The sequence below is a fragment of the Callithrix jacchus genome, chromosome 5 (assembly GCF_049354715.1).
Source record: "Callithrix jacchus isolate 240 chromosome 5, calJac240_pri, whole genome shotgun sequence".
Lineage (NCBI taxonomy): Eukaryota > Metazoa > Chordata > Mammalia > Primates > Cebidae > Callithrix > Callithrix jacchus.
The window spans coordinates 71,149,147-71,171,409 of NC_133506.1; the positions used below are offsets into that span (position 1 = coordinate 71,149,147).

General features: G+C 57.6%; 2 protein-coding genes across 29 annotated transcripts; one reads left to right on the forward strand and one right to left on the reverse strand.

The window, feature by feature from the left end:
- Positions 1-885: 885 nt before the first annotated feature.
- Positions 886-10,713, forward strand: RUNDC3A (RUN domain containing 3A). Of its 18 annotated transcripts, none has more exons than XM_078372640.1 (11): positions 886-1,244; positions 4,593-5,005; positions 5,359-5,507; positions 5,672-5,757; positions 6,667-6,756; positions 6,861-6,941; positions 7,087-7,252; positions 7,385-7,542; positions 8,324-8,461; positions 8,557-8,663; positions 10,123-10,713. In XM_078372640.1, exons 2-11 carry the CDS (start codon positions 4,879-4,881, stop codon positions 10,263-10,265), a joined length of 1,245 nt encoding a protein of 414 aa, XP_078228766.1. In that variant the 5' UTR covers positions 886-1,244; positions 4,593-4,878; the 3' UTR covers positions 10,266-10,713. The 18 variants fall into 18 exon arrangements, with proteins under 18 accessions (XP_078228766.1, XP_078228769.1, XP_078228771.1 ...); XM_078372643.1 differs by having other exon boundaries at positions 5,371-5,507; XM_078372645.1 differs by having other exon boundaries at positions 5,374-5,507.
- A 621-nt stretch (positions 10,714-11,334) lies between these two features.
- On the reverse strand, positions 11,335-18,062 carry SLC25A39 (solute carrier family 25 member 39). 11 transcript variants are annotated; one of them, XM_008996741.4, is made up of 12 exons: positions 18,000-18,062; positions 15,073-15,172; positions 14,894-14,953; positions 14,418-14,462; positions 14,038-14,171; positions 13,324-13,391; positions 13,058-13,182; positions 12,726-12,899; positions 12,312-12,421; positions 12,064-12,145; positions 11,905-11,985; positions 11,335-11,818 (listed from the first exon to the last, which is right to left on the reverse strand). In XM_008996741.4, the coding sequence occupies exons 2-12, from the start codon at positions 15,155-15,157 to the stop codon at positions 11,706-11,708; spliced, it is 1,077 nt and encodes a 358-aa protein (XP_008994989.1). In that variant the 5' UTR covers positions 15,158-15,172; positions 18,000-18,062; the 3' UTR covers positions 11,335-11,705. The 11 variants fall into 11 exon arrangements, with proteins under 11 accessions (XP_008994989.1, XP_008994992.1, XP_008994987.1 ...); XM_008996744.4 differs by having other exon boundaries at positions 14,038-14,147; positions 17,972-18,014; XM_008996739.4 differs by having other exon boundaries at positions 17,972-18,014.
- Positions 18,063-22,263: the final 4,201 nt, after the last annotated feature.

The window sequence follows — 22,263 nt, forward strand, 5'->3', positions numbered from 1 at the left end:
GGGGGGACATCAGACTGCCTGCATTTCCCCCCATCCCTGTGGAGAGCTGCAACCAGTTTTACAGGACACTCCTGGCTTTGCCTGAGATCAATAACCCCATTCAGAGAGGGTTGATGGCACCATGCGGCAATGCCGGCAGCCAAGGGGTTAACCTTAGGCCAGCTGGCTCTGGGGTGGTGTGAGGGGGTGGGCCGCCACCCCCTCCGGTTGCCTTGGCACCAGTGTAGGCGCTTGCTCTGCTGCTGGAAACCTCCGCAGAGCCCAGGGCCCTTCGCTGCCAGTCTGCTCCCCACTCTTGGTCCCGAGTCAGGCGCTGGGCCCTTAGGCTTGGTCCGGATTCCCATCCTCCACCCCAGGAGAGGTTTGCTCAGCCCGGCTGGTGCAGGCGAGTCCAGTCCAGGCACAGATAGACACGCAGATGCGCAGTCTCTAGGGCTGCTCCTTAGCCTCCTGGGTTAGCAGCCGGGGGCCACCTGCGCTCTCCGCACGCAGCCCTCGCCTCGCGGAGAAAGCCGAGGCTGAATGGGTGGGGGGCGGGGCAGGGACGAGGGTCCCTGAGGTGAGAACCTCCTTTCTTCAGGCGGCTGGGGAGATCAGAGACCCCACGGAGCTCAGGTCAGAAACAAGGGAATAGAGAGATCGGAGCCAGACTCGAGGCCAGGCGAGGCGAAGCGAGGAATCTCGGGCCCTGAGTGTGGGGGTGAAGGACAGGCCCCTTGCTCCTCCTTCCAATCTCTGCTCTCCTGGGGACCCCCTCCGCCCTCCCCGGGGCCCCGGCTCTTCCCCCTTCCCCGAGACCCTGCACCCTCTGCGGATTGGTCCTCAGACTGCTGGGGGCGGGGCCTGAGGGCCCTGACGTCACTGGCTGAGGTGGGGCGGGCGGCTGGAGGAGGGGGTGACAGGGCCGGGCTCAGCACCTCGGAGAGCTCCCTCCCTGGCCTTGTTTTGCTCTGGCATCGCCGCCGGGGGAGGGAAAGAGGGGGCCGGCCGGACACTGGGCGCAGAGGCAGGGGGATGGCCATGGAAGGGTCGAGGGGCACCGGTGGGCAGAGGGCCCAGCCGTGATCCAGCGACGGGTTTGGGGCGCCGGGCGGGGTGGGGGGCAGCGGGCGGCGGCAGCAGTGGCCGCACATCTGGATGGAAGCGAGCTTTGTCCAGACCACCATGGCTCTGGGCCTGTCCTCCAAGAAAGCGTCCTCCCGCAACGTGGCCGTGGAGCGTAAGAACCTGATCACCGTGTGCAGGTGGGCACCGCTGGCGGGCGGGGGCTGGGTGGTCAGGTAGCGGGGTTGGGGTGGACTGCGGAAACCCGAACTGAGCGCTACAGTGGAGAAAAGGGAGGGGAGCAAAGGGTCCAGAAGAATGCGTCCACTGTCCCTCCCAGGCCCAAACCCAAAGTAGGGCTGCAGTCTGGTCCCTATCTTTCTAGGCCAAGCCAGGCCTAAGTTGGGGCCTGGCCCTGGGGGGGCGGGGGCGGGGGCGAGTGAGGGGTGTTTAATTGGCACTGCAGCTTCCTGTGAGAACCAGGAAGTGACACTGTGTGAAGAGGGAGGGGTGGGGATGCCTGGCTCCCTTGCTGGGAGTGGGGCAGGATGGGCACAGGGGACCCTGTGGGGGGATAAATGCCCTCCAAGCATACCCTCATTGCCACCCCTGTCAAACTGGCCTCTTTGCGGTGGGGCTCTCCAATGCTGAGATTCTGGAGCAGGGATGGCCTGGGTCAACTGGGCATGGGGGCAGAGCCCATGAATCCCTCCAGGGAAGGTTGAGGGGCACCGCCCAAGACATGGGAAGGACAAGAGCCTGGGTTCCGGGTTCAAGGGGAGAATATCGGGAGGGCAGGGCCATTGATCTTTGAGGGGGGAACAGTTGCAGGGTTGGAAAGATTCTCCACATTGTGGGGCCCAGGAAGTGATCCTGTCCACTTCAGCCCTGCAGTGACTCACCCTCCCTGTCCTGCCCTAAAACCTGGGCATGGCCAGCTACTCAGCCACTCCCCCTGCAGCCCACACCTGCACTCTCCTCTGGTGCTGGGATGCTTTGCAAGCTGCAACCTCCCCTGGCCCCCATGCCTACCAGGTATTGCCCTCTCAGGGCAGGGTGCTTCTGGGGGCAGGGCTCAGTCTTCCCTCACCAGCCCCATCTGCCTACACATAGGCCTCAGCAGAGCTGAAGCCCACCTAATGCCCTGAGGTGAATTAGTGCCCACCTGATATCCTGACTCCTGGCTCCCATAGCTCCTTCCAGGTTCCTGGGCACACACCCAGCCATGCCGCATCTGTCTCTCAGCATCTTATCCCTAGGGCCCAGCACAGTGCTGTGCACATCAGACCTCTACAGAAATGCCTGAACATTAAGGAAGGAGAGAGTGCAGCAATGGCCCAGCCCACAGTGCAGGGCACTGCCGTGACCCTCATTCTCCACAACCCCTGACAGTGTGCTGTAAAACAAAAATTTCTGTCTTTGGGGCCAGATGGTCCTAGGTTCAAGCTCTTACTCTGTCAGCTTTAGCTGTGCAACCTTGGGGAGGTCTCTTAACCACTCTGGGCCTCGGGTGCCCTGTCATCCCCATTTTAGCTGTCACAGCCACACCACAGAATGGTAATGGCATCATCCATGTAAAGCCTAGCTCAGTGTCTGGCCCACAGAAAGAGCCCTGTCCTAATGACATGCTTCCTGTCCCTCTCTGCTCTTGACTTGCTAGGCTCCTCTTTTTTCTCTTGCCTGCCAAGGTAGCTGAGCCTCTTGAGTATGTGGGGAGAATGAGGGAACTCTCCTTGGCCTAGGGGGGAGAAGCTTGAGTGGGTTGAAGGTGGCTTAGGGCTGGGGGGAAGGATAGAGTTTTGGGGGATCAGGGATGTGACAGACTCCATAATCCCCAGGCCCGTCCTGCCTCATCACTGTCACATGGTTTGCCTCCAGTTCCCAGAACAGTTCCCTTTAGCAGGCTGTGGGCTCCCCTGGGCCCTGGCCTCCCTGTTTCCATGGTAACCTGCAGCAGCCACTGCACCTCCTATCAGAAAGCATGCCATGGGGCTCCCAGGGCCAATCTGTGGCACCCCTGAAGGCAGATACCGGATGGCTGCCACGCTGAACCCAGTCCAGGCCCCATCAAGGTCTGACCCAGATGACCAGGAGAAATCAAGCCGCAGGAGGGTGGGTATAGTGAAGCTGGGATAATGCCCCAAACACAGGCTGACTCTCAGCAGGGCCAGCTTTCCCAGCCACAGCCCTGTTCCTCATCATCCCTGCCCAGCAGCCTGTAGGCACCTACCTACCTTCTCCCAGCCCTGCCTGGGCTCTCAACCAAAATTTGATGAGGCAGGTACGATCATTCCCATTTGCATTTGGCAAGAGGGCCTCCAGGAGGGGCCCAAGGCCACATGAGTGTCACAGGGGAACAGGATTTGAATCCAGCAGGCCGCCTCCCTTCAGTGCAACCCCAAGACTGACCTGGCTCTGATCTGAGGCCAGATCAACTCCAAGTCCAAAAGGAAGGAGGGCAAGGGCTCAGATGTGCAATTGGCCTGATAGCCGCAGAGGTCAGTGCTCAGGGGCTGGAGATTGCAGAGTAGAGGACGAAGGGCAGTGGAGCAGGGGCTGCTCCAGGCCTTGGTGATCATGACAGCTGCCAGGAGGCCACAGATGTAGCAGAAAGAGCAGGGGCTTCAGAATCAGAATTAGACATACTTGCTTGAGTCCTCATAAGCCATGTGACTCTGAACAGATCAGTCAACCTCTTGGACTGTCAGTTTCTTTACCTGTACAATGGGGATGAGAGTGATAATAACGGGACCTACCTCTCAGGGCTGTGGTGAGCATGGGCAAGGTAATGCATGCAAAGTACTGTGCTTGGCATATTATAGGGCTTGATAAATATAAGAAGAAAAAGACATTTCCAAGCAGCTCCCATATCCCTGGACACCCCACCCCTGCTCTGCCACCCACAATAGGGAAATCATGGGATGTTAGAAACTGTCCTCTTCCCTGCCCCACTCCACTGCAGGGATGGCAGGTGGAGATTGCAGGGGTAGCAACTGCAGAGGGAGCCTGAGGTTTAGACAGGATTGGAGAAGGGGGCGCTGCATGGCTTCGGTCCTTCAGCCCCACAGGCTTCCCTTGGCTCCTTTCTCCCTGAGAAGCCAGGCCACCAAGCCCCTTCCAGGGATCTGCTGCCAGTGCCCCCTCCTGCCCAGTGTCTGTGTCAGGCCCACGCCCTGCACCTCCCTGCCCTGCCCCCGCCCAGCTCTGCACTGCCTGGTTCTGGGCAGCTGGTGTGTGGGAGGCCAAGCTGGGAAGGAAAAGGGGGAAGGGGGTATCTGTGTGCTGGGAGCCCACCTGGCCACGTGCGCACGCCCACACTCCACGTGCACAGTGCCAACTCACATGCCCTGGCACAGGTGACCCCATCCCCAAAAGGGACTGAAGGTTGTTCCAACAATCACAGAAGACAGCTCAGGGTGGGGCACACACTGGCTTCTAACATGTAGTTGGCCCTGGCCTCGAACACACAGACTCTGAAGGGCAGTCCAGGGGGAAGGGTCTCGGGGACTGCTCCCAGCTTGTGGCACCTCATCTTCCTATTTTTTCAGCCCCTCTCACCCCTTGCTCCTGAAGCTTCCTTTCTCTGGCTGTCACCTCTCCTTTCACTCATTTTGTCAATCAGTCTCCCACCTGTCACCCTCCCTCCCCACCAGCCACCCTCTCACTCCATATGACCCAGTACCTCTGTGGTCACTGTAGCCTCACCTGTCTCCCCGCACTCTCTGCCCACCCCCACATCCATGCCCTTCCTGACCTCTGCTCTGCCGGTGTTCCCTTCCTCTGCTTCCATCGCCTGTCTCCTCACCTGACATCCCACTGCCCCATCTCCCCACCATGCCACCCAGGTTCTCTGTGAAAACACTGCTGGAGAAGTACACAGCGGAGCCCATCGATGACTCATCAGAGGAGTTTGTCAATTTTGCAGCCATTTTAGAGCAGATCCTCAGCCACCGCTTCAAAGGTGGGCCCAGGTTCCCTCCCGCCATGGTCCAGCCCTCCCAACTCCCAGCGTTTATCTCCCAGCTGCCCCACTCTGATATACTCCATGGACTCTGAACCCTCTGATTGACCCTGGCCCCCACCTGGGCCATGCAGAGAAGCTCGTGTACAGATCTGGGAAGAGGGAGAGGCCTTTGGCCTATAATCCCCTTCAGTGGGCAAGCTATGTGCTGGGGTGCCCGCTGCATGTATGCATGTGAGTGCACATACCTTTGTCGGGGGAAGCTGCTTATACTTATGCATGGGAGACCCCCGATACACAGACCCTCTCCAAACTCCCTGGTCTTGCTGAGTCCCCTCCCTGCCCTGGCTCAGCCTGTGCCCCAGCAGGTCCAGTGAGCTGGTTCAGCTCAGATGGGCAGCGGGGCTTCTGGGACTATATCCGGCTGGCCTGCAGCAAAGTGCCCAACAACTGTGTGAGCAGCATCGAGAACATGGAGAACATCAGCACAGCCCGGGCCAAGGTGAGGGGCCTGGAGCAGGCAGCTGCTCTCTGCTCTGGACACAGGGGGCCTGCCTGATTCTTGGTCCTCACCCCCTGTCCACAGCCCAGGGTAGAAGGGCCACACCTGATGCTGGATACATGAGTCCCTCTGGGGCAGCAAGTAAAGGTGAACATACTTTCCAGGGCCGGGCATGGATCCGGGTGGCACTGATGGAGAAACGCATGTCAGAATACATCACCACGGCTCTGCGGGACACCCGTACCACCAGGTCAGACTTCCCAGGCAGCTCGGACCACAGGTCTCAGGGTGCATCTGCATTGCCCAAACACAGCTGATCCTTAAGTTCTTGCAGCATCCTTCAGTTCCTGGACTGCAAGTCCCAGCAGCAGCCTGTACAGCTGATTTCCCCCTTCCAGGCTGGCCTGCAGTCCCAGGGCAAACTACTCACCACCACCATCACTTGCAAGTCAAATCTGATGCCCATTATCCACCATCCTTGCCCAGCACACTCCACCCTGGCATGCCTCTGGATTAGCCTCAGCCATGAGCCATCACATGTGCTGGCTTGCTCCATGACCTACAACACAACCCTTCTGGCTCTCCAAACAATGGCAGCAGTTCCGTACTTGCCATCCACAGACACGGAGTCCCTGCGCAGGGAGTTCAACTCCTGCACTGCGGGTTCGAAGGGAGGTTGGCTGCCTGAGGCAGGGGGTTACAAGGTGAAATGTGCCTGTGTGTCCAGGTGCATCTGAAGCTGGGTATGGTGAGGGGCATGTACCTCCCCCTCCCAACTAGCCACACTCAGCCTGATGTTTTTGCTGCATTTGATTCCTCAGTCTACACATTTCAGGGCTCAAGTCAACACGTTTTTTTTAGGCACCTACTATATACCAAACACTAAGATTAAGACTCACTTCCAGATGTGAAGAATCTGGGTAACCCAGTACTTGATGAGGAAAGGGTAGCTCAGGGGGAGGAGTGGACTCAGGGAACACCCATTCTAGGTGATGGGGCCACGGTTCGAGCCCTAGGCTGAGGGGCGAGAGAGGCTCCAGGCCTGCAGGGTGATCAGGAAGGAGAATCAGCTTTCCTTCAAGAGGGGGTGGCAGTAAGCCAACAACAGCAACTTGAGGGGGCTCCAGCGCCTGCTGCACCATCCTCTGCCTTCCCACAGACGGTTCTATGACTCTGGAGCCATCATGCTTCGGGACGAAGCCACCATCCTCACAGGAATGCTGATCGGACTCAGCGCAATCGACTTCAGGTGGGGTCTGCCTGGCTGCGGTGGAGGAGGGGGCTGTTTTCCCCGCAAATCTCCTACCCCAACCCTTCATACCCACCCCCAATCCTGTGGCTCCTCTGCCCCAGCTTCTGTCTAAAGGGGGAAGTCCTGGACGGGAAGACCCCCGTGGTTATCGATTACACACCTTACCTAAAGTTCACACAGAGGTGAGCGGCTCCACGACTGCGGCGGGGCGGGGACCGGCCCCCAGGGACTTCCTGGGGACGTCCTGGTCCCACCGCCCTCGGGGGCCAGCGCGGACGCGCGGGGGGAGGGGAGGGACCGCCCGTGCCCACTGTTCCCTCCCCCAAGCTACGACTACCTGACCGATGAGGAGGAGCGGCACAGCGCCGAGAGCAGTACGAGCGAGGACAACTCGCCCGAGCACCCGTACCTGCCGCTCGTCACCGACGAGGACAGCTGGTACAGCAAGTGGCACAAGATGGAGCAGAAGTTCCGCATCGTCTACGCGCAGAAGGTTCGCGACACCCGCGGGCCTTGGGGGGGGGGTGGGCGGGGCGGGGGAGCCTGGCATCCCAGGGCGGGGCGGGGACGGGGGCCGCGGCCGGGATGTCCTCCCCGCCGCCCGAGCTGAGTCGGCGCTTCGCAGGGCTACTTGGAAGAGCTGGTGCGTCTGCGCGAGTCGCAGCTGAAGGACCTGGAGGCGGAGAACCGGCGGCTGCAACTGCAGCTGGAGGAGGCGGCGGCGCAGAACCAGCGGGAGAAGCGGGAGCTGGAAGGCGTGATCCTGGAGCTGCAGGAGCAGCTGTGAGCGCACGGCCTGCCCTGACCCCTGACCCCTGATCCCGGCCGCCCCGACCACATCACCGGGTGAACCCCATCTTCATCTCTATCGACTCTAACATCACCCGACACGAGCACCCACCTCTCCAGCATCAACCCACTGATCCAGCCAGCTCCACCCCGAGATGACCACAATGACTTTCTAACATTGCCCCCAGCATAGGATCCAGTGACACCAACGGCCAGAGCCCCACTTCACCCTCAGTTACTCTTCAGCTAGAGTGGCCATCTGCCCTTTACTGCAGGAACCCCGACATCACTCACCAGGACCTGCAGTGTTGCTCTGCAACCTTCAACACGACTGCACACGTCCCAGAGTTCAGCGCTTCACTCACCTGCACCACAGGCTCACTGATCGTCATCACCCACTGTGACCCCCGGCCTCACTTCTCCTTTAAGCCTTTCCATCACCCTGATCTTGTGGCACGATCCCCAAGACAACCTCACCCTTCAGGGATTCCCACACTATTCTCCACTGACACCCCCATCACCCCAACTGACCCTACAACACTGCACCATTCTTTCCAACACCCAATATTTGTGCACAAATCCCTGTCACCCCTCCACTCCAGTACCACCTCCACTTCCTCCCGGGATCCCGGGATCTGCCCCACTCACCCCAACACTGTATCCCCATTTTTGCCACTCAGAATTCATTCCTTGCCCCTCCCTCATCCCCATGTTGAATCTCCCTTCCTCACTTCTCCTACTTCCAGCCAGGCCTGACTCCTCCTCCCTCTCCCAGGACAGGTCTGATCCCCAGTGACCACGCCCCCCTGGCCCAGGGTTCCAAGGAGCTCACTACACTCCTGGTCAACCAATGGCCTTCATTGGGAACACTCAATGGGGCCGAGAGTGCCAGCAACTCCAAGCCCTACCGGAGGTAAGCCCCAGCCAGGTGCCATAGGGCCTGAGAGCGGGTCGGCCTGGGGAGGAAGGGCTTCCTCTACCAGCGCACCAGCTCTCGCTCTGCCGCAGACACAGCTTCATGAGCACGGAGCCGCTGTCAGCTGAAGCCAGTCTGAGCTCAGACTCCCAGCGCCTGGGAGAGGGCACGCGGGACGAAGAGCCCTGGGGTCCCATCGGTGAGCTCCCCAACCCAACACCCAGTACCCCTCCAGGAACGGCTAAGGCAAGGCCCTGGGGCCTGGAGGCAGGTCCTAGCCCATTTCTTCATTCATTCTCTCAGCCTTACTTTTCTTTTTAAGATGGGGGATTCACCATGTTGGCCAGGCTGGTCTTGAACTCCTGACCTCAGGTGATCCGCCCGCCTTGGCCTCCCAAAGTGCTGAGATTACAGGCATTAGCCACCACGCCCGGCCACTTTTTTTTTGAGATGGCATTTCACTGTTGTCCAGGCTGGAGTGCAGTGGCGCAATCTCAGCTCATTCCAACCTCCACCTCCTGAGTTCAAGCAATTCCCTTGCCTCAGCCTCCCAAGTAGCTGGGATTAAAGGTGCCCACCACCACACCCAGCTAATTTTTATATTTTTAGTAGAGACATTTTACCATGTTGGCCAGACTGGTCTCAAACTCCTGACCTCAAGTGATCCACCCGCCTTGGCCTCCCAAAGTGCTGGAATTACAGGTGTGAGCCACTGCACTCAGCCTCGCTCAGCCTTTCTTGAGGGATTAGCACAGCAATTAAGAGCTTGCTTTGGGGTGTCATGTAGAACCCAGCACAAATCCTGGCTGTGCCTCCTCTGACCATGTGAGCTTGCTCCATCAGTTTACCTCGATGTCTTATTTGTAAAATGGGGATATTGGTAATCACCAGTGTTGTATGTTGAGGGCTCAGTGGCTTTTTGTTGTCATGACATCCTCAGGGGGCTCATAAACTCTTGAGGAACCCCTCAAACTAATTTGCTCTTATCTCATGCACACTGTGAACTACTTGCCTGACCCTTGTTTCCCCCTTCTCTTTGGCTGCCAGGAAGCTCAGAGCCAAATTAGTGGCTCCCTTCAAGCGAATGACCAGGACTTCAACGCATGCACTTTGTGTTGACCTCATCCCTGGCTTCACCTTGGTTTTTCCCATCCTAGTTTTCTCTGTGCCTGGATTGCCTGTCTTTTCTTTTTTATAAGCAACCACACTGTATTGGATGACCCTAGATCTTCTTTGAGAAAAGGCCGGCTGTGGCCATGTAGCCCCATCACACTGTGTTTGTGATTGTCTGTGTGTCTGTCTCCCCTACCAGACTGTGAGCTCCATGAGGGCAGGGACCGTGTCTTGTCCATTCTCTGTATCCCCTGTGCTTGGAACAGAGCAAGTGCTCACTGCGTATTTAATAAATGGACAAAGAGAGAGGATGACCCTCAGGGGGAGACACAGACATTCAGTGACAATTACAATACAGTGTCCCCAGCACCATCCCTGGTCCAGGCAGGTGCTTAACCACGATATAACTGAAAATGGCAAATGCTCCCGAATAGATCAAGGCTTCCTGGGGGGTGACTTGAGGGCTGCCCTTCCACTGCCCACCCTTCTACCAACTCCCACACATGCAGACTGGCCACCCAGCCTCACCTGCCCTCTCTCCCCAGGAAAGGACCCCACGCCCTCCATGCTGGGCCTCTGCGGCTCCCTGGCCTCCATCCCCAGCTGCAAGTCCCTGGCGAGCTTCAAATCCAACGAGTGCCTGGTGAGCGACAGTCCTGAGGGCAGTCCAGCCCTGAGCCCCAGCTGAGGAACGGCATGGGCAGTGCCAGCCCCACCTGCCCGGGGCCATGGACACCTGCCACCTTTCTTCAACAACAGTCCCCCAGTCCAGGCTCCCCTTCCCGAGAACGCTGCCCGCCCAGCCAGGGCCCTCTTGGGGAAGATCCCCTCCGCTTGCCTTAGCTTCCTGCCTGTGGTGGCAGGGGCTGCAGAGGGAAACCAGCTGCGCCAGGAGGCAGGGGTGCCCAAGCCACAGGAAGCCCCTGGGGAAGTCTACTCCATTCTTCCTGTGACCCTGGCACTCCTTCACTCATCCCCCCCGAACCTCTCCACCAAGGCTGGTGGACCAGCTTCCACACCACCCATCTCCCAGTCCCTAGCCTCTCCGTCTGTCCGTGTACGCTCTGGAGTCACTCCTTCCCGGCCCCCAGCAAGAGCTCTTCGGGGGATCAGGCAAATAAAAACCAGAGGACTGAGGGCAGCCTTGTATGTGGGGGGGCTGCGGCTGGGGCAGGGCCCAGTCCTGAGGTCGGAAGGAAGTACAGCCAGTGCCTGGCCCACAAGCAAGGTCAGGCAGCATAGCGTGTCCTGTGGGGGCAGGCAGGCCAGCACTCAGGGAGTGGGTTGCTTCTGTGTTGTGTCCGAAATACTAGGTCTGCCTAGGGCAGGCCCAAGACTTGCAAGTGCCCCTGAAACCCAATGGCCTTTATGAAATCAATCAACCCCAGGCTGAGAAGAGGAGAGCCCACCGGGGCAGGATGGAGGCATACCCTGGTGGGGCCAGTGCCCTGTGCTGGCCTCAGCAATGGCCCTTTGGCCCAAAGCTGCAGACCCCTCGGTTAGGCCAGAGCCTGGCAGTTCAGCAGCCCTCACTCCTCTGCTGCCGTTTAAGGTTCCCCTAAGCAGAGGTGTCATTATCCCCATTCTAACCCTAACATGGGGGGTCCCCAAAGGGACCTCACCCCCAGAATGTCTACCTGTGGTCCCCCACACTCTAGGTCTTCACCCCGACTGACTCTCACTAGGTTGGAGGGGTCCTCTTCATGGGTGCCTCCCTCGCCAGCCACCCCAGGCCCCAGAAGCACAGGCACCAGGCAGAAGCTCATCATCTTTAGACTTAGGAATTAACAAGGGTCAGGGAGACTACACCAGGCTGAGGGTTTCTTGGCTCCTGGAGACAGGCCCACCTACAGCAAACACAAGGAAACACGAAGGGGGCAGCTGCAAGATTTGGTCTTGAACTTGGGGGTGGGAAAGTCATGATCCCCACGACCGGGAACAGCAGGAAGAAGCTGCGTCTGAGGAAAGCCAGGGCCACCCAGAGGGGCAGCCCTGCCCTTGGGCTTGTCGCCAGAAGGCTAGGGAAACCAGCCCCCTCCCTCAGTGCTGGGGAAAAGGCACTTGGCTGGGTCTCCTCCTGCCCTCTCCCCATCCGTGGAGAGCTGGGGTCCTTGCTTCCTTGCCCCTTTCAGCCCAGAGGCCGGTCCTGGTTGAGCCTCTGGAAGAACCTTTTGCCAAACTCATAGGTGCTGATCATGATGGCGCAGGAGGGGGCAGCCTTGATGATCCGAGGAAGGAAGCCTGTGGTGGGAGGGAGCCCGGGTCAGGGGTCAGGGGTCAGGGTCACAGCCCTTGCCCCACCCCTAACCCCAGCACTACACACTGACCTGCAAAGAGTCCCCTGGTACCCGACTCGGCCCGGATCCTCTGCAGCAGCAGCCAGGTGGAGTCCACTTGCAGGGGTGTCACTGCAGACACGAGGCTGGCTTAGTGAGATGCCATTCGGGACCCCGCCTGCCCCCTGCCATGCCAGTCTGGGCCCTCACCTCTCACAGCCTCCATCGCTCCTAGTGCAACCTGGCGTTGGGTCTTCACCACGTCAAAGGGTAGAGTCAGCACGGCAGCCACCTGGTCGGAGGGCAGGGGGAAAGCTCAGCTCCACTCCCAGGTGGCTCCTGCGGCTGGGAGGGACAAGGGCCTCATAGGGCCTGCTTCTGGTATCTCCAAAAACCCTCAGGCTCCCCCTGTTCCAGGGAGACCTCCGCTGGCCTCACCTCCAGCCCAGTCCACTCACCGTCCCTGAGATGCCACCAGCCACAAAGCTCATGCCCACAGAAGTCTGGTCCTTTGGCCTGAGCCCATTCAGCCATCTCTTCACCAGCTCATAGTTGAACCAGTACAGGGCTTAGGGTGGGGGGGTGCATTGATTAGAGATGGGGAGGGCAAGGAGGTGGGCCCAGACCTTCCATCTTCCACTGCCACCACTCCCTCCCAGCTGAATCTTGTCTGCTACATGCAGCTTGGGAGCAGGCTCTCTGTAGGAATTGCCTCCTCACAGCCTGGGTAAATCCTCACAGATGAGAAACGCACAGCTCAGAAAAGCTATGTGACTTCACGGTCACTAGTCACAAAGCTGGGACTTGGCCGTAGACCCTCTGTGCCTCACCCCAAGGTTTCCTTACCCACCCACTACACCCCGGGTGCCTACCTGAGAAGGGCACATCTCGAAGGGCAGTGGGGCCCCAGCCCAGCCACAGGGAGCGCCAGCCACCCTGAGCCACAGCAGTTCTAACACAGGCACCCAACTCCCGGTATGACACGTGCTGAGCCTGCAGCTTTGTCCGCATGAGCTCCAGGGGGCTGATCACAGTCACGGTGCCCACTGTGGGGGGCGTGGAAGTGACAGTGGGGAGAAGTCAGGTCACCTAGAATATTCCTCCCACCCCCAGGCTGACAGAGGTTGGGGCTGGGAGCTGGGACTGACTGGGCTTGGGAAGAGGTGGGGACAGAGGGAGGTCAAAGGCCCAAGAGTATGCTCACAGCGGGCCAGCGCGCCAGCCACCATGGGTGCGTAGAGGTCAGAGGTCAGGGCTCGACCACACAGGAAGGCCTTGAGTTGGTCATAAGCAGTGAAGTAGATGGCAGTAGCTGGCACAGTCATCACCCTGGGGATATGAAGAGAGGTTAGCAGGGACTCCCAAGGGGACCCAACCTTTTGAAGCATCGCCTGCCCCACCCAGCCATTCAGCAGGGAACAAGGGGTTAGGAGCTACCAGAAGAGAGTGGTGTGGGACCTGGCTACTCACAGGGTGGCAGGGAGGCCGCTCCAGAGGGTCCGGGTGCCCTCGTGCCTCACGATCTTCACGAAGGCGTCCTGGCCAAGCAGGCACCAGCCCAGGGGAAGAGAAGGGACACAAATGAGGTGCCTGTGATGGGGCTGGCCTGGGCTGGGCCTCTGCCTGATGCCCTCAGCCTCTGCCCACAGCCCTCAGGCCTCCCTGCCTATACATATGCAGTACCCCAGTTGGGTCCAGGTGGACACATGGTCACCCTTCAAAAACCTCATGGAGCCCAGGGATGGTGGCTCACACCGGTAATCCCAGCCAGCATTTTGGGAGGCCACGGCGGATAGATCACTTGAGGCCAGGAGTTTGAGACCAGCCTGGCCAACATGGCAAAACCCTGTCTCTACTAAAAATACAAAAATTAGCAGCAGGTGGTGGTGCACACCTGTAATCCCAGCTACTTGGGAGGCTGAGGCAGGATAATCACTTGAACCTGGGAGGCGGAAGTTACAGTGAGCCAAGATCACGTCACCGCACTCCAGCCTGGCTGACAGAGTGAGCCTCTGTTTAAAAAAAAAAAACCTCACAGAGGTGCTGCCTTCTCCAGAAGCCCTTCCTGACTGACAGGCTACCTCTGCGCGCCTTGCCCTACCCCTTCTTTCCTGGGTCTGCTGCCCAGCCAGACTCAACTCCTCAGGACACCAGCGAACCCCTATGGACCCAGCTGCTTCTCACCACGGTGCCAGTGAAGCGGGTAGGGTCTTGAAACCAGGTGGCACAACGGGCACCATTTGGACACAGGTACAGGGGCTCCAGGACACCATTGCAGTACAGGAGGCACTTCCCTGTGGATTGGAGAGAGGAGGGCACTGGGGAAAGGCAAGGGGGCATTACGACAACAGGACCCTAGAACCTTGCAGGAAGGCAGTGGGCCCCCATCCCTGGAAGGCAGTAGATGCCAGGTCCCTGTGTGGTACAGGTCACAGGACTGGCTGGCGTGACCTGGGGGTGTGTGTTAGTTCATGGCTCTGGAGCCCACTGGTGCCCTGGGGACAGGGACAGGAATCCTCTCTCCCTTGCACCCTCCCAGGCTCCCTGTGGCTTGGGGCACTCACATTTGGTATAGGAGAGGCTCCACAGTCTGGAGGAAGGCGTCAGTTCTAAAATACAAGGCAGCCCCACGGTCAGGAGAGCCCCCACCTATCCCAGGGGCTCCATCTCTGGGAGATCTTTTTATTTTTTTTGAGATGGAATCTTGCTCTGTCGCCCAGGCTGGAGCACAGTGGCACAATCTCAGCTCATTGCAATCTCCACCTCCCAGTCCAAGCGATTCTCCTGCCTCAGCCTCCTGAGTAGCTGGGACTACAGGTACGTGCCACCATGCCCAGCTAATTTTTATAGTTTTAGTAGTGACAGGGTTTCACCATGTTGGCCAGGCTGGTCTTGAACTCCTGACCTCCGGTAATCTGCCCGCCTCAGCCTCCCAGACAGAGTGCTGGGATTACAGGCATGAGCCACCTCATCTGGCCTCTGGGAGATCTTTCTTTTGCCCAGGTACCACCCCTCACTAGCCCCGGGTTCAGGTACTCACCGCTGGCCATGGAAGGCCGCTGAGACTGCAGGCGAACCTTCACCACGTCCAGGGGTGTCACTGAGGGAGGAAGTAGGTCTGAAGGCTCCTTTCAGGACCCCACCCCCAAGACCACACTGCCTCCAATCTCGGGTCTGCGCCATCCCCACCTGCCCACACCCCACCTCCCCAGGTCTTACTGAAGAGGGAGGTGACCACCGCCCCAGCGCCTGAGGCCACCATTTGCTGGAGGGGGCTGATGCCCCCAGGGTCCTGGTCAGTCATTTTGAAGCTTCAATCCTGAAAACCAAACCTTAGTCAAATGGAGCATCACTCCAGGGATGCCCTGGAAAGGAGACGAGGCCACCGTGAGACTTTTTTTTTTTTTTTTGAGACAGAGTCTCGCTCTGTCCCAGGCTGGAGTGCAGTGGCCCGAGGTCGGCTCACTGCAACTTCAGCCTCGTGGATTCAAGCAATTCTTCTGCCTCAGCCTCCCGAGTAGCTGGGACTACAAGCGCGCCACCAAACCCAGCTAATTGTTGTATTTTTAGTACAGACGGTGTTTTACCTTGTTGACCAGGATGGTCACAATCTCTTGACCTCGTGATCCGCCCGCCTCGGCCTCCCAAAGTGCTGGGATTACAGGCGTGAGCCACTGCGCCCGGCCCACTATGAGACTTAAACCCGACTTTCACCCACCGCCCTCGGAACATGCGCTGCCTCAACAACCCTGGCAATGACCTGTAAAGCAAAGACTTTCCGCCCCCATCAACAGGGAAAAACTAAGACTCAGAGAGACGAGGCGGCCTGCCCAAGGTCACTCGGGAGTGATTCCGAAGGAAGCTGGGGTTTGAGACCTACCAGGGCCATTCCCTGGTCCGCCTCGCACGTGTTCACTGCGCACCTCCTACGTGCAGGGGCCGGTTGGGCCCTCGTGGCCCCCAAATTAAAGTACCTGGGCCGCCCCCACTCCAGCACAAAGGCCCCGGGCGGGCACCTGCGAGCCGAAGTCACCGGGCGTGCAGGTGCGACCGGGCACCGAGAGTGATGTGTAAACAGATCTGATGACCACGAAGGGCCCGTCGCCTCCTCGGGACTGGGGGCTGGGGTGCTCGGCCCTCCCCGCACGGCCGGACGGGCCAGGCCCGGGGTCGGGAAAAGAAGAGCAATCTCCGGCCTCCCGACACAAAATGCAGGCCCGAGGCGCAGCCGGGAGAACGGGAAGTAGGGACAGGGAGCCAGGATCTGCTCCCGACACTCGGCTACACTCCGGGCCCCGGACCGCGCAGAGCCGCCGGGTGAGGAGAATCACCTCGGCCCGACTGCCCCCAGCACCCGCCGTGGCTCGCAAGGCCGCCGGGAGACGGCCTCGCTTCCGTCTCCGCCCCCAGCCCCGGCCCAGCCCCGCCTACCTGGCTCTAGGCTGGTGCTCGTGCGACGCGGCACCCAGCGCCGGGCGGGCCCATACCGGCTCCGCCGCCTGTGCGGGATCCGCGCGCACTCGTCCGCACCGAGGCCGACGCGGAAAGCAGCGGGGTAGGCCCCGCCCCCACAACGCGCCGCGAGGCCCCGCCCCCCGCGGGCCTACCAGCCGCATGTCCGGAGTGCCTCCGGCTCCTCCCATTCGCGCCTCCACCGGGACCTGCGGCAGTCCCGCCCCCTTGCCGGGGCCGCGCGGGTAGATTCCTACCTATCCAGCGCTGAGGCCTGCGGGCCAAGATCGCGGTCTCCACGTTGCAGCACTTACAGCATCTTTTTCAGCCTTGCTCTGTCGCCCAAGCTGGAGTGCAGTGGCGCGATCTAGGCTCACTGCAGCCTCGACTTCCCGGGCTCAAGCGATTCTCCTGCCTCAGCTTTCCGAGTAGCTGGGACCACAGGCGCGCGCCGCCATGCCCGGCTGATTTCGTGAGTTTTATTTTTGTCTCTCTATATTGCCCAGGCTGGTCTGGAACTCCTGGGATCCAGCGATCCGTCCACCTCGGCCTCGGAAAGTGCTGGGATTCCAGGCATTTTCACCAGCCCCGCCCCGGCCCCGCGCGGCACTGGGGGCCCCAGCGCCTTCCGGACGGCGAAGGAAACGCACTAGCCCCTTCCTCCGGGTGCTCAGGTGCGTGGCGGCGGCAGTGAGGGTGAATTCTTCGAGATCGCAGGGAGAACGCACAGTAACGACCAAGTTACTTGCAGGGCTCCCCGCCGAGACTTTACAACTTCGCGGCGACTTCTCTAGCCCGCCTTCGCATCACCCCCATTTTGCAGGTTACGGAACAGGCCTGCAACTGCTAAACCGCGTTATAAACCACGGGGCCCCGCGCGCGTGTGGGCCCCTGGGTTGGCCGAGCTACAGCCCGGGCCAGGCGGGCTGGGACGGGAGCAGGTGCGGGGAGCCGTGGGTAGCGAGGTCCCACCTCCGCGTGACCTTGGACAAATCACAACCCGCCTCGGTCCAGAAGAGTCCTGCCCAGGGAGGAAGAGCACAGAGAGGGCACCGACGTTTTGGTGTTGGTTGCTCTCGCGTTGTGATTTCTTCTGAGCCTCAAAACTTTGCAATAGGTTATTGTCGAAATAGATTGCCCCAGGCCGGGCGCAGTGGCTCACGCCTGTAATCTCAGAACTTTAGGAGGCAGAGGCGGGCGGATCACCTGAGGTTAGGAGTTCCAGACTAGTCTGGCCAACATGATGAAACCCCGTCTCTACTAAAAATATAAAATTAGCCGGGCGTGGTGGCGCATGCCTGTAGTCCCAGCTACTCGGGAGGCTGAGGCAGGAGAGGAGAATGGCTTGAATCCGGGAGGCGGAGGCTGCGGGAAGCCGAGATCGCGCCATTACACTTCAGCCTGGGCAACACGAGCGAAATTCCGTCTCAAAAAAAAAAAAAAAAAGGAAGGAAAAAAGAAAGGAAGAAAGAGAGAAGATTACAGAAGGTGAAACAGGATCGACGTGAGGAGCCCGGGATTCGAAACGGCGGGTGCTTTCCCGACGGCCCCACACTGCCTCCCCGTGAGACAGAAGGACTTAAATCCAGCGCTGCCGTTTCCGTTCCCGCTTGTTAGGGAGACATTTTCTGCAAGCCAGCCCCGTACCCCAGGCCCTACCACGCACCTTAGAACTTTAGCGCCACCGTACTTACTAGTCCTAACAAACCAGAGCGGAGTCCTAGCCTGCGCCTTTAAGAGGGGTAGGGCGCGGCTTCAACGTCACCGCCTTCCCCGCCCCTCAGGCCCCCACTGGTCGCGTCCGGCGCAGGCCGGGTTAGCACGTGGACTCCGAGGGGCCAACTATCAGCTTTCCCTGAGACAATGCCTTTGGCCTCCCCCACAGCTCGGAAACCCCAGCTTGGGGGCGGGGACAGTGCAATCTGTGGCCTGTAAAGTAGACGCTGGGCAAAAGTACCCGAGAGCAGGCGTCCTTTCTATTCCCTTCTTACCTCAAACTGAGTTCAGAAATGACACGACATAATTTTATAAACTACAAGTTAAGGCCGGGCGCCGTGGCTCACCCCTGTAATTCCAGCACTTTGTGAGGCCGAGGTGGGCGGATCACCTGAGGTCAGGAGTTCGACACCAGCCTGACCAACATGGCGAAACTCCATCTCTACTAAAAATACAAAAATTAGCCGGGCGTGGTGGTCTGTGCTTGTAATCCAAGTTACTCGGGAGACTGAGGCTGGAGAATCGCTTGAGCCGGAGAGGTCCAGGCTGCAGTGAGCCAAAAACGCACCACTGCACTCCAGCCTGGATGACAGAGGGAGACTCCGTCTCAAAAAATAATAAATACGTGAATAGGTCAAGGTAAGAACCTACTCTCCACCAAGGCTCTTTACAACTTCAGAGTTCTGGTTTACTGAACAGAGGAGGAAACTGAAGGCCCTTGTGTGAAGTGGCTTTCCTTGTGTAGAGTAAAACCCAGACCTTCCCCACACACAGTCTCCCATTTTACAGATGGGAAAAGAGAGGTCCCAGAGGTCAAATCGTCCCAAGGTCACTCAAAGAAAGAGTCAGCATTAGACTGCCCGTGTTGCTGAGCCAGATGGGCTTCCTCCCACCCTGTCCAGCGCAGACACTCTATCCCAGCAGCGCCCTGACCTGGCTTTCCATCTCGCCTGCCTCTTAATAGCAAATGTCTTAAGGCCTCTAAGCCTTTGTCTCCCCATTTACAAAACGAACTAATGGTGATGATAACCCACCTTCCTCTAGGGATTATGTGAGGATTTAGTGCATTAATAGCTGTGAAGTGCAACCCTGACACGTGGCAAGCATTCTATGACGACTACTACTGTTGCTCTTACTGTATCGTTCTTGTTTTTGTTTTGTTTTGTTTTTGAGATGGAGTTTTGCTCTTGTTGCCCAGGCTGGAGTGCAATGGTGTGATCTCGGCTCACTGCAATCTCTGCCTCCCAGGTTCAAGCAATTCTCCTGCCTCAGCCTCCCTAGTAGCTGGGATTACAAGTGCCTGCCACCATGCCCAACTAATTTTTATATTTTCAATAGAGATGGGGTTTCACCATATTGGCCAGACTGGTCTCAAACTACTAATCTCGGATGATCTGCCCACCTCAGCCTCCCAAAGTTCTGGAATTACAGCTGTAAACCACAGTGCCTGGCCAATATGGCTTTATCAGTGTTAAAATCTCTGGAGTGTGATAACAATACTGTGATTTTGTAGGAGAATGGGAAACTGTAGTGTTTAGGAGTGAATAAAGTGTTATCATGTCTGTAACTTACTCTTAAATGGCTCAGCAATGAAAGAAGCCAGGCATAGTAGCTCCTGCCTGTGTAAGGGAGGCCATGGCAGGAGGATGGCTTAAGCCCACGAGTTTGACACCAGCCTGGGCAACCTAGGGAGACCCTGTCTCTTAAAAAAATAAAAAAATTAGTTGGATGTGGTGTTAGGCGCCTGTAGCCTCAGCTACTTAGGAGGCTGAGCTGGGAGGATTGCTTGAGCCCATTAGGTGGAGGCTGCAGTGAGCAGTGATTGTGCACTGCACTCCATACTGGGTGACAAAGCAAGATCTTACCTCAAAAAAAAAAAGCCAATGTAGCAAAATATTAACTCTGTCTCTACTACAAATACAAAATTAGGCATGGTTGAGGGTGCCTGTAATCTCAGCTACTCAGAAGGCTGAGGCAGGAGAATCACTTGAACCTGGGAGGTAGCGGTTGCAGTGAGCTGAGATCGCAGCACCACTGCACTCCAGCTTGGGTGACAGATCGAGACTCTGTCTCAAAAAAAAAAGAAAAAAAGAAGGGGGCCGGGCGCGGTGGCTCATGCCTGTAATCCCAACACTTTGGGAGGCCGACGCGGGTGGATCACAAGGTCAAGAGATCGAGACCATCCTAGTCAACGTAGTAAAACCCCGTCTCTACTAAAAATACAAAAAATTAGCTGGGCATGGCGTGTGCCTGTAATCCCAGCTACTGAGGAGACTGAGGCAGGAGAATTGCCTGAACCCAGAAGGTAGAGGTTGCAGTGAGCCGAGATCGCGCCATTGCACTCCAGCCTGGGTAACAAGAGCGAAACTCCGTCTCAAAAATAAAATAAAGAAGAAGAAGATATATATATATATATGTGCACGTGTGTGTGTATGTGTGCATGTATATATGAATATATGTACATATGTGTGTGTGCATATATACATACATACATATATATATATAAATAGCCAAGATCAGCCCAATTTGGGAAAGTCCTCCCTGTCTCCTCCTGCCTCTGTGGCCTGAGAAGATGGGCTGGGAGAGTCTGGACACCCAAGGCTTTATTAGGGGGGGCCTGGGTGTGGGCCCCTAGAGGGAGAGGGTCCTGGCTAAGACTTTCCAGAATGTTCCCCAGCCTGGGTCCCAGAGTTCTGCTCTGCTGGGGGAGCGTGGATTAATATGGAAGGAGTTTTAGCCAGAGCTATGAAAATTTTAAATACCCAAACCCTTGACCCAGCCAGCCCCACACCTAAGCATTTCTCTAGTCGTCAGCTCGTACTAACTGTGCTAACTGATGGCACCAGCTCAGCCTTGATGGCAGTCTTGGTTGTAACAGCAAAACAACACTTGAAAGGGAACTGTTGCCGGGCGCGGTGGCTCAAGCCTGTAATCCCAGCACTTTGGGAGGCTGAGGCGGTGGATCACGAGGTCAAGAGATCAAGACCATGGTGAAACCCCGTCTCTACTAAAAATACAAAAAATTAGCTGGGCATGGTGGTGCACGCCTGTAATCCCAGCTACTCCGGAGGCTGAGGCAGGAGAATTGCCTGAACCCAGGAGGCAGAGGTTGCGGTGAGCCGAGATCGCGCCATTGCACTCCAGCCTGGGCAACAAGAGTGAAACTCCGTCTCAAAAAAAAAGGGGAACTGTTAAGTGCATGACAGTATCTCCATGTGACAAATCCACACAGCCTTGAAAGGGCAGCATTCCTTGACCTATCCGGGTGGGGTTGGGGTGAGTGCTGCAGATCTCTATATCATGATGTAAAACAATCTCAAAGACAGAGTTAAACAGCTGGCATGGACAGCGTGCCGCCGGACAGCTGTCCAAACAGCAGCGTCACTGCCCCCTAGGGGACATTTTTTGAAATTTATGAGGCCACTGTCATTTCTGGTTGTCACAAGACTGGGGCTTCTGGCATTTGATAGATGGCAGGTCAGGGACGATAAATGCCCTGGAAGGTGTGGGATGTTCTGATAGATAAAACAGGGAATTTCCAACACGAAGACATCTGTCAGTTTCCCTCTGTCTCTCTGGGCAGTTACGTGCATGAGGAATGTTTGCAATACTCAGACCTGGAAGATGGTTGTTCTACCGCACTGCCCACACTGTTTGTTTGTTTGTTTCTGGGACAGGGTCTCTCACTCTGCTGCTCAGGTTGGAGTGCAGTGGAACGATCACAGCTCACTGCAGCCTCAACCTCCCCAGCTCAAGAGATCCTCCCACCTCCCTCCCGAGTAGCACACCACCATTCCCGACTAATTTGTTTGTGTTTTTTGTAGAGTCAGGGTTTTTCTATGTTGCCCAGGTTGTAACCATACCTCTTTGGAATACTGATATTCTGCTGTGGATTGAGTTTTCCAGGAATAAAACCACCTTGCAATCATGGGGAAGGCTGAGTTTTGTCTTTAAGAACTTTTCCAAAGGTCATTTCCCATTTCATTTTTTGTTTTTTCTTGTTTTGTTTCATTTTGTTTTTTTGAGATGGAGTTTCGCTCTTATCACCCAGGCTGGAGTGCAGCAGCACGATCTCAGTTCACTGTAACCTCTGTCTCCTGGGTTCAAGCAATTCTCTGCCTCAGCCTCCCTAGTAGCTGGGATTACAGGCGTGTGCCACCAAGCCTGGCTAATTTTTGTATTTTTAGTAAAGATGAGGTTTCACCATGTTGGCCAGGCAGGTCTCAAACTCCCAACCTCAGG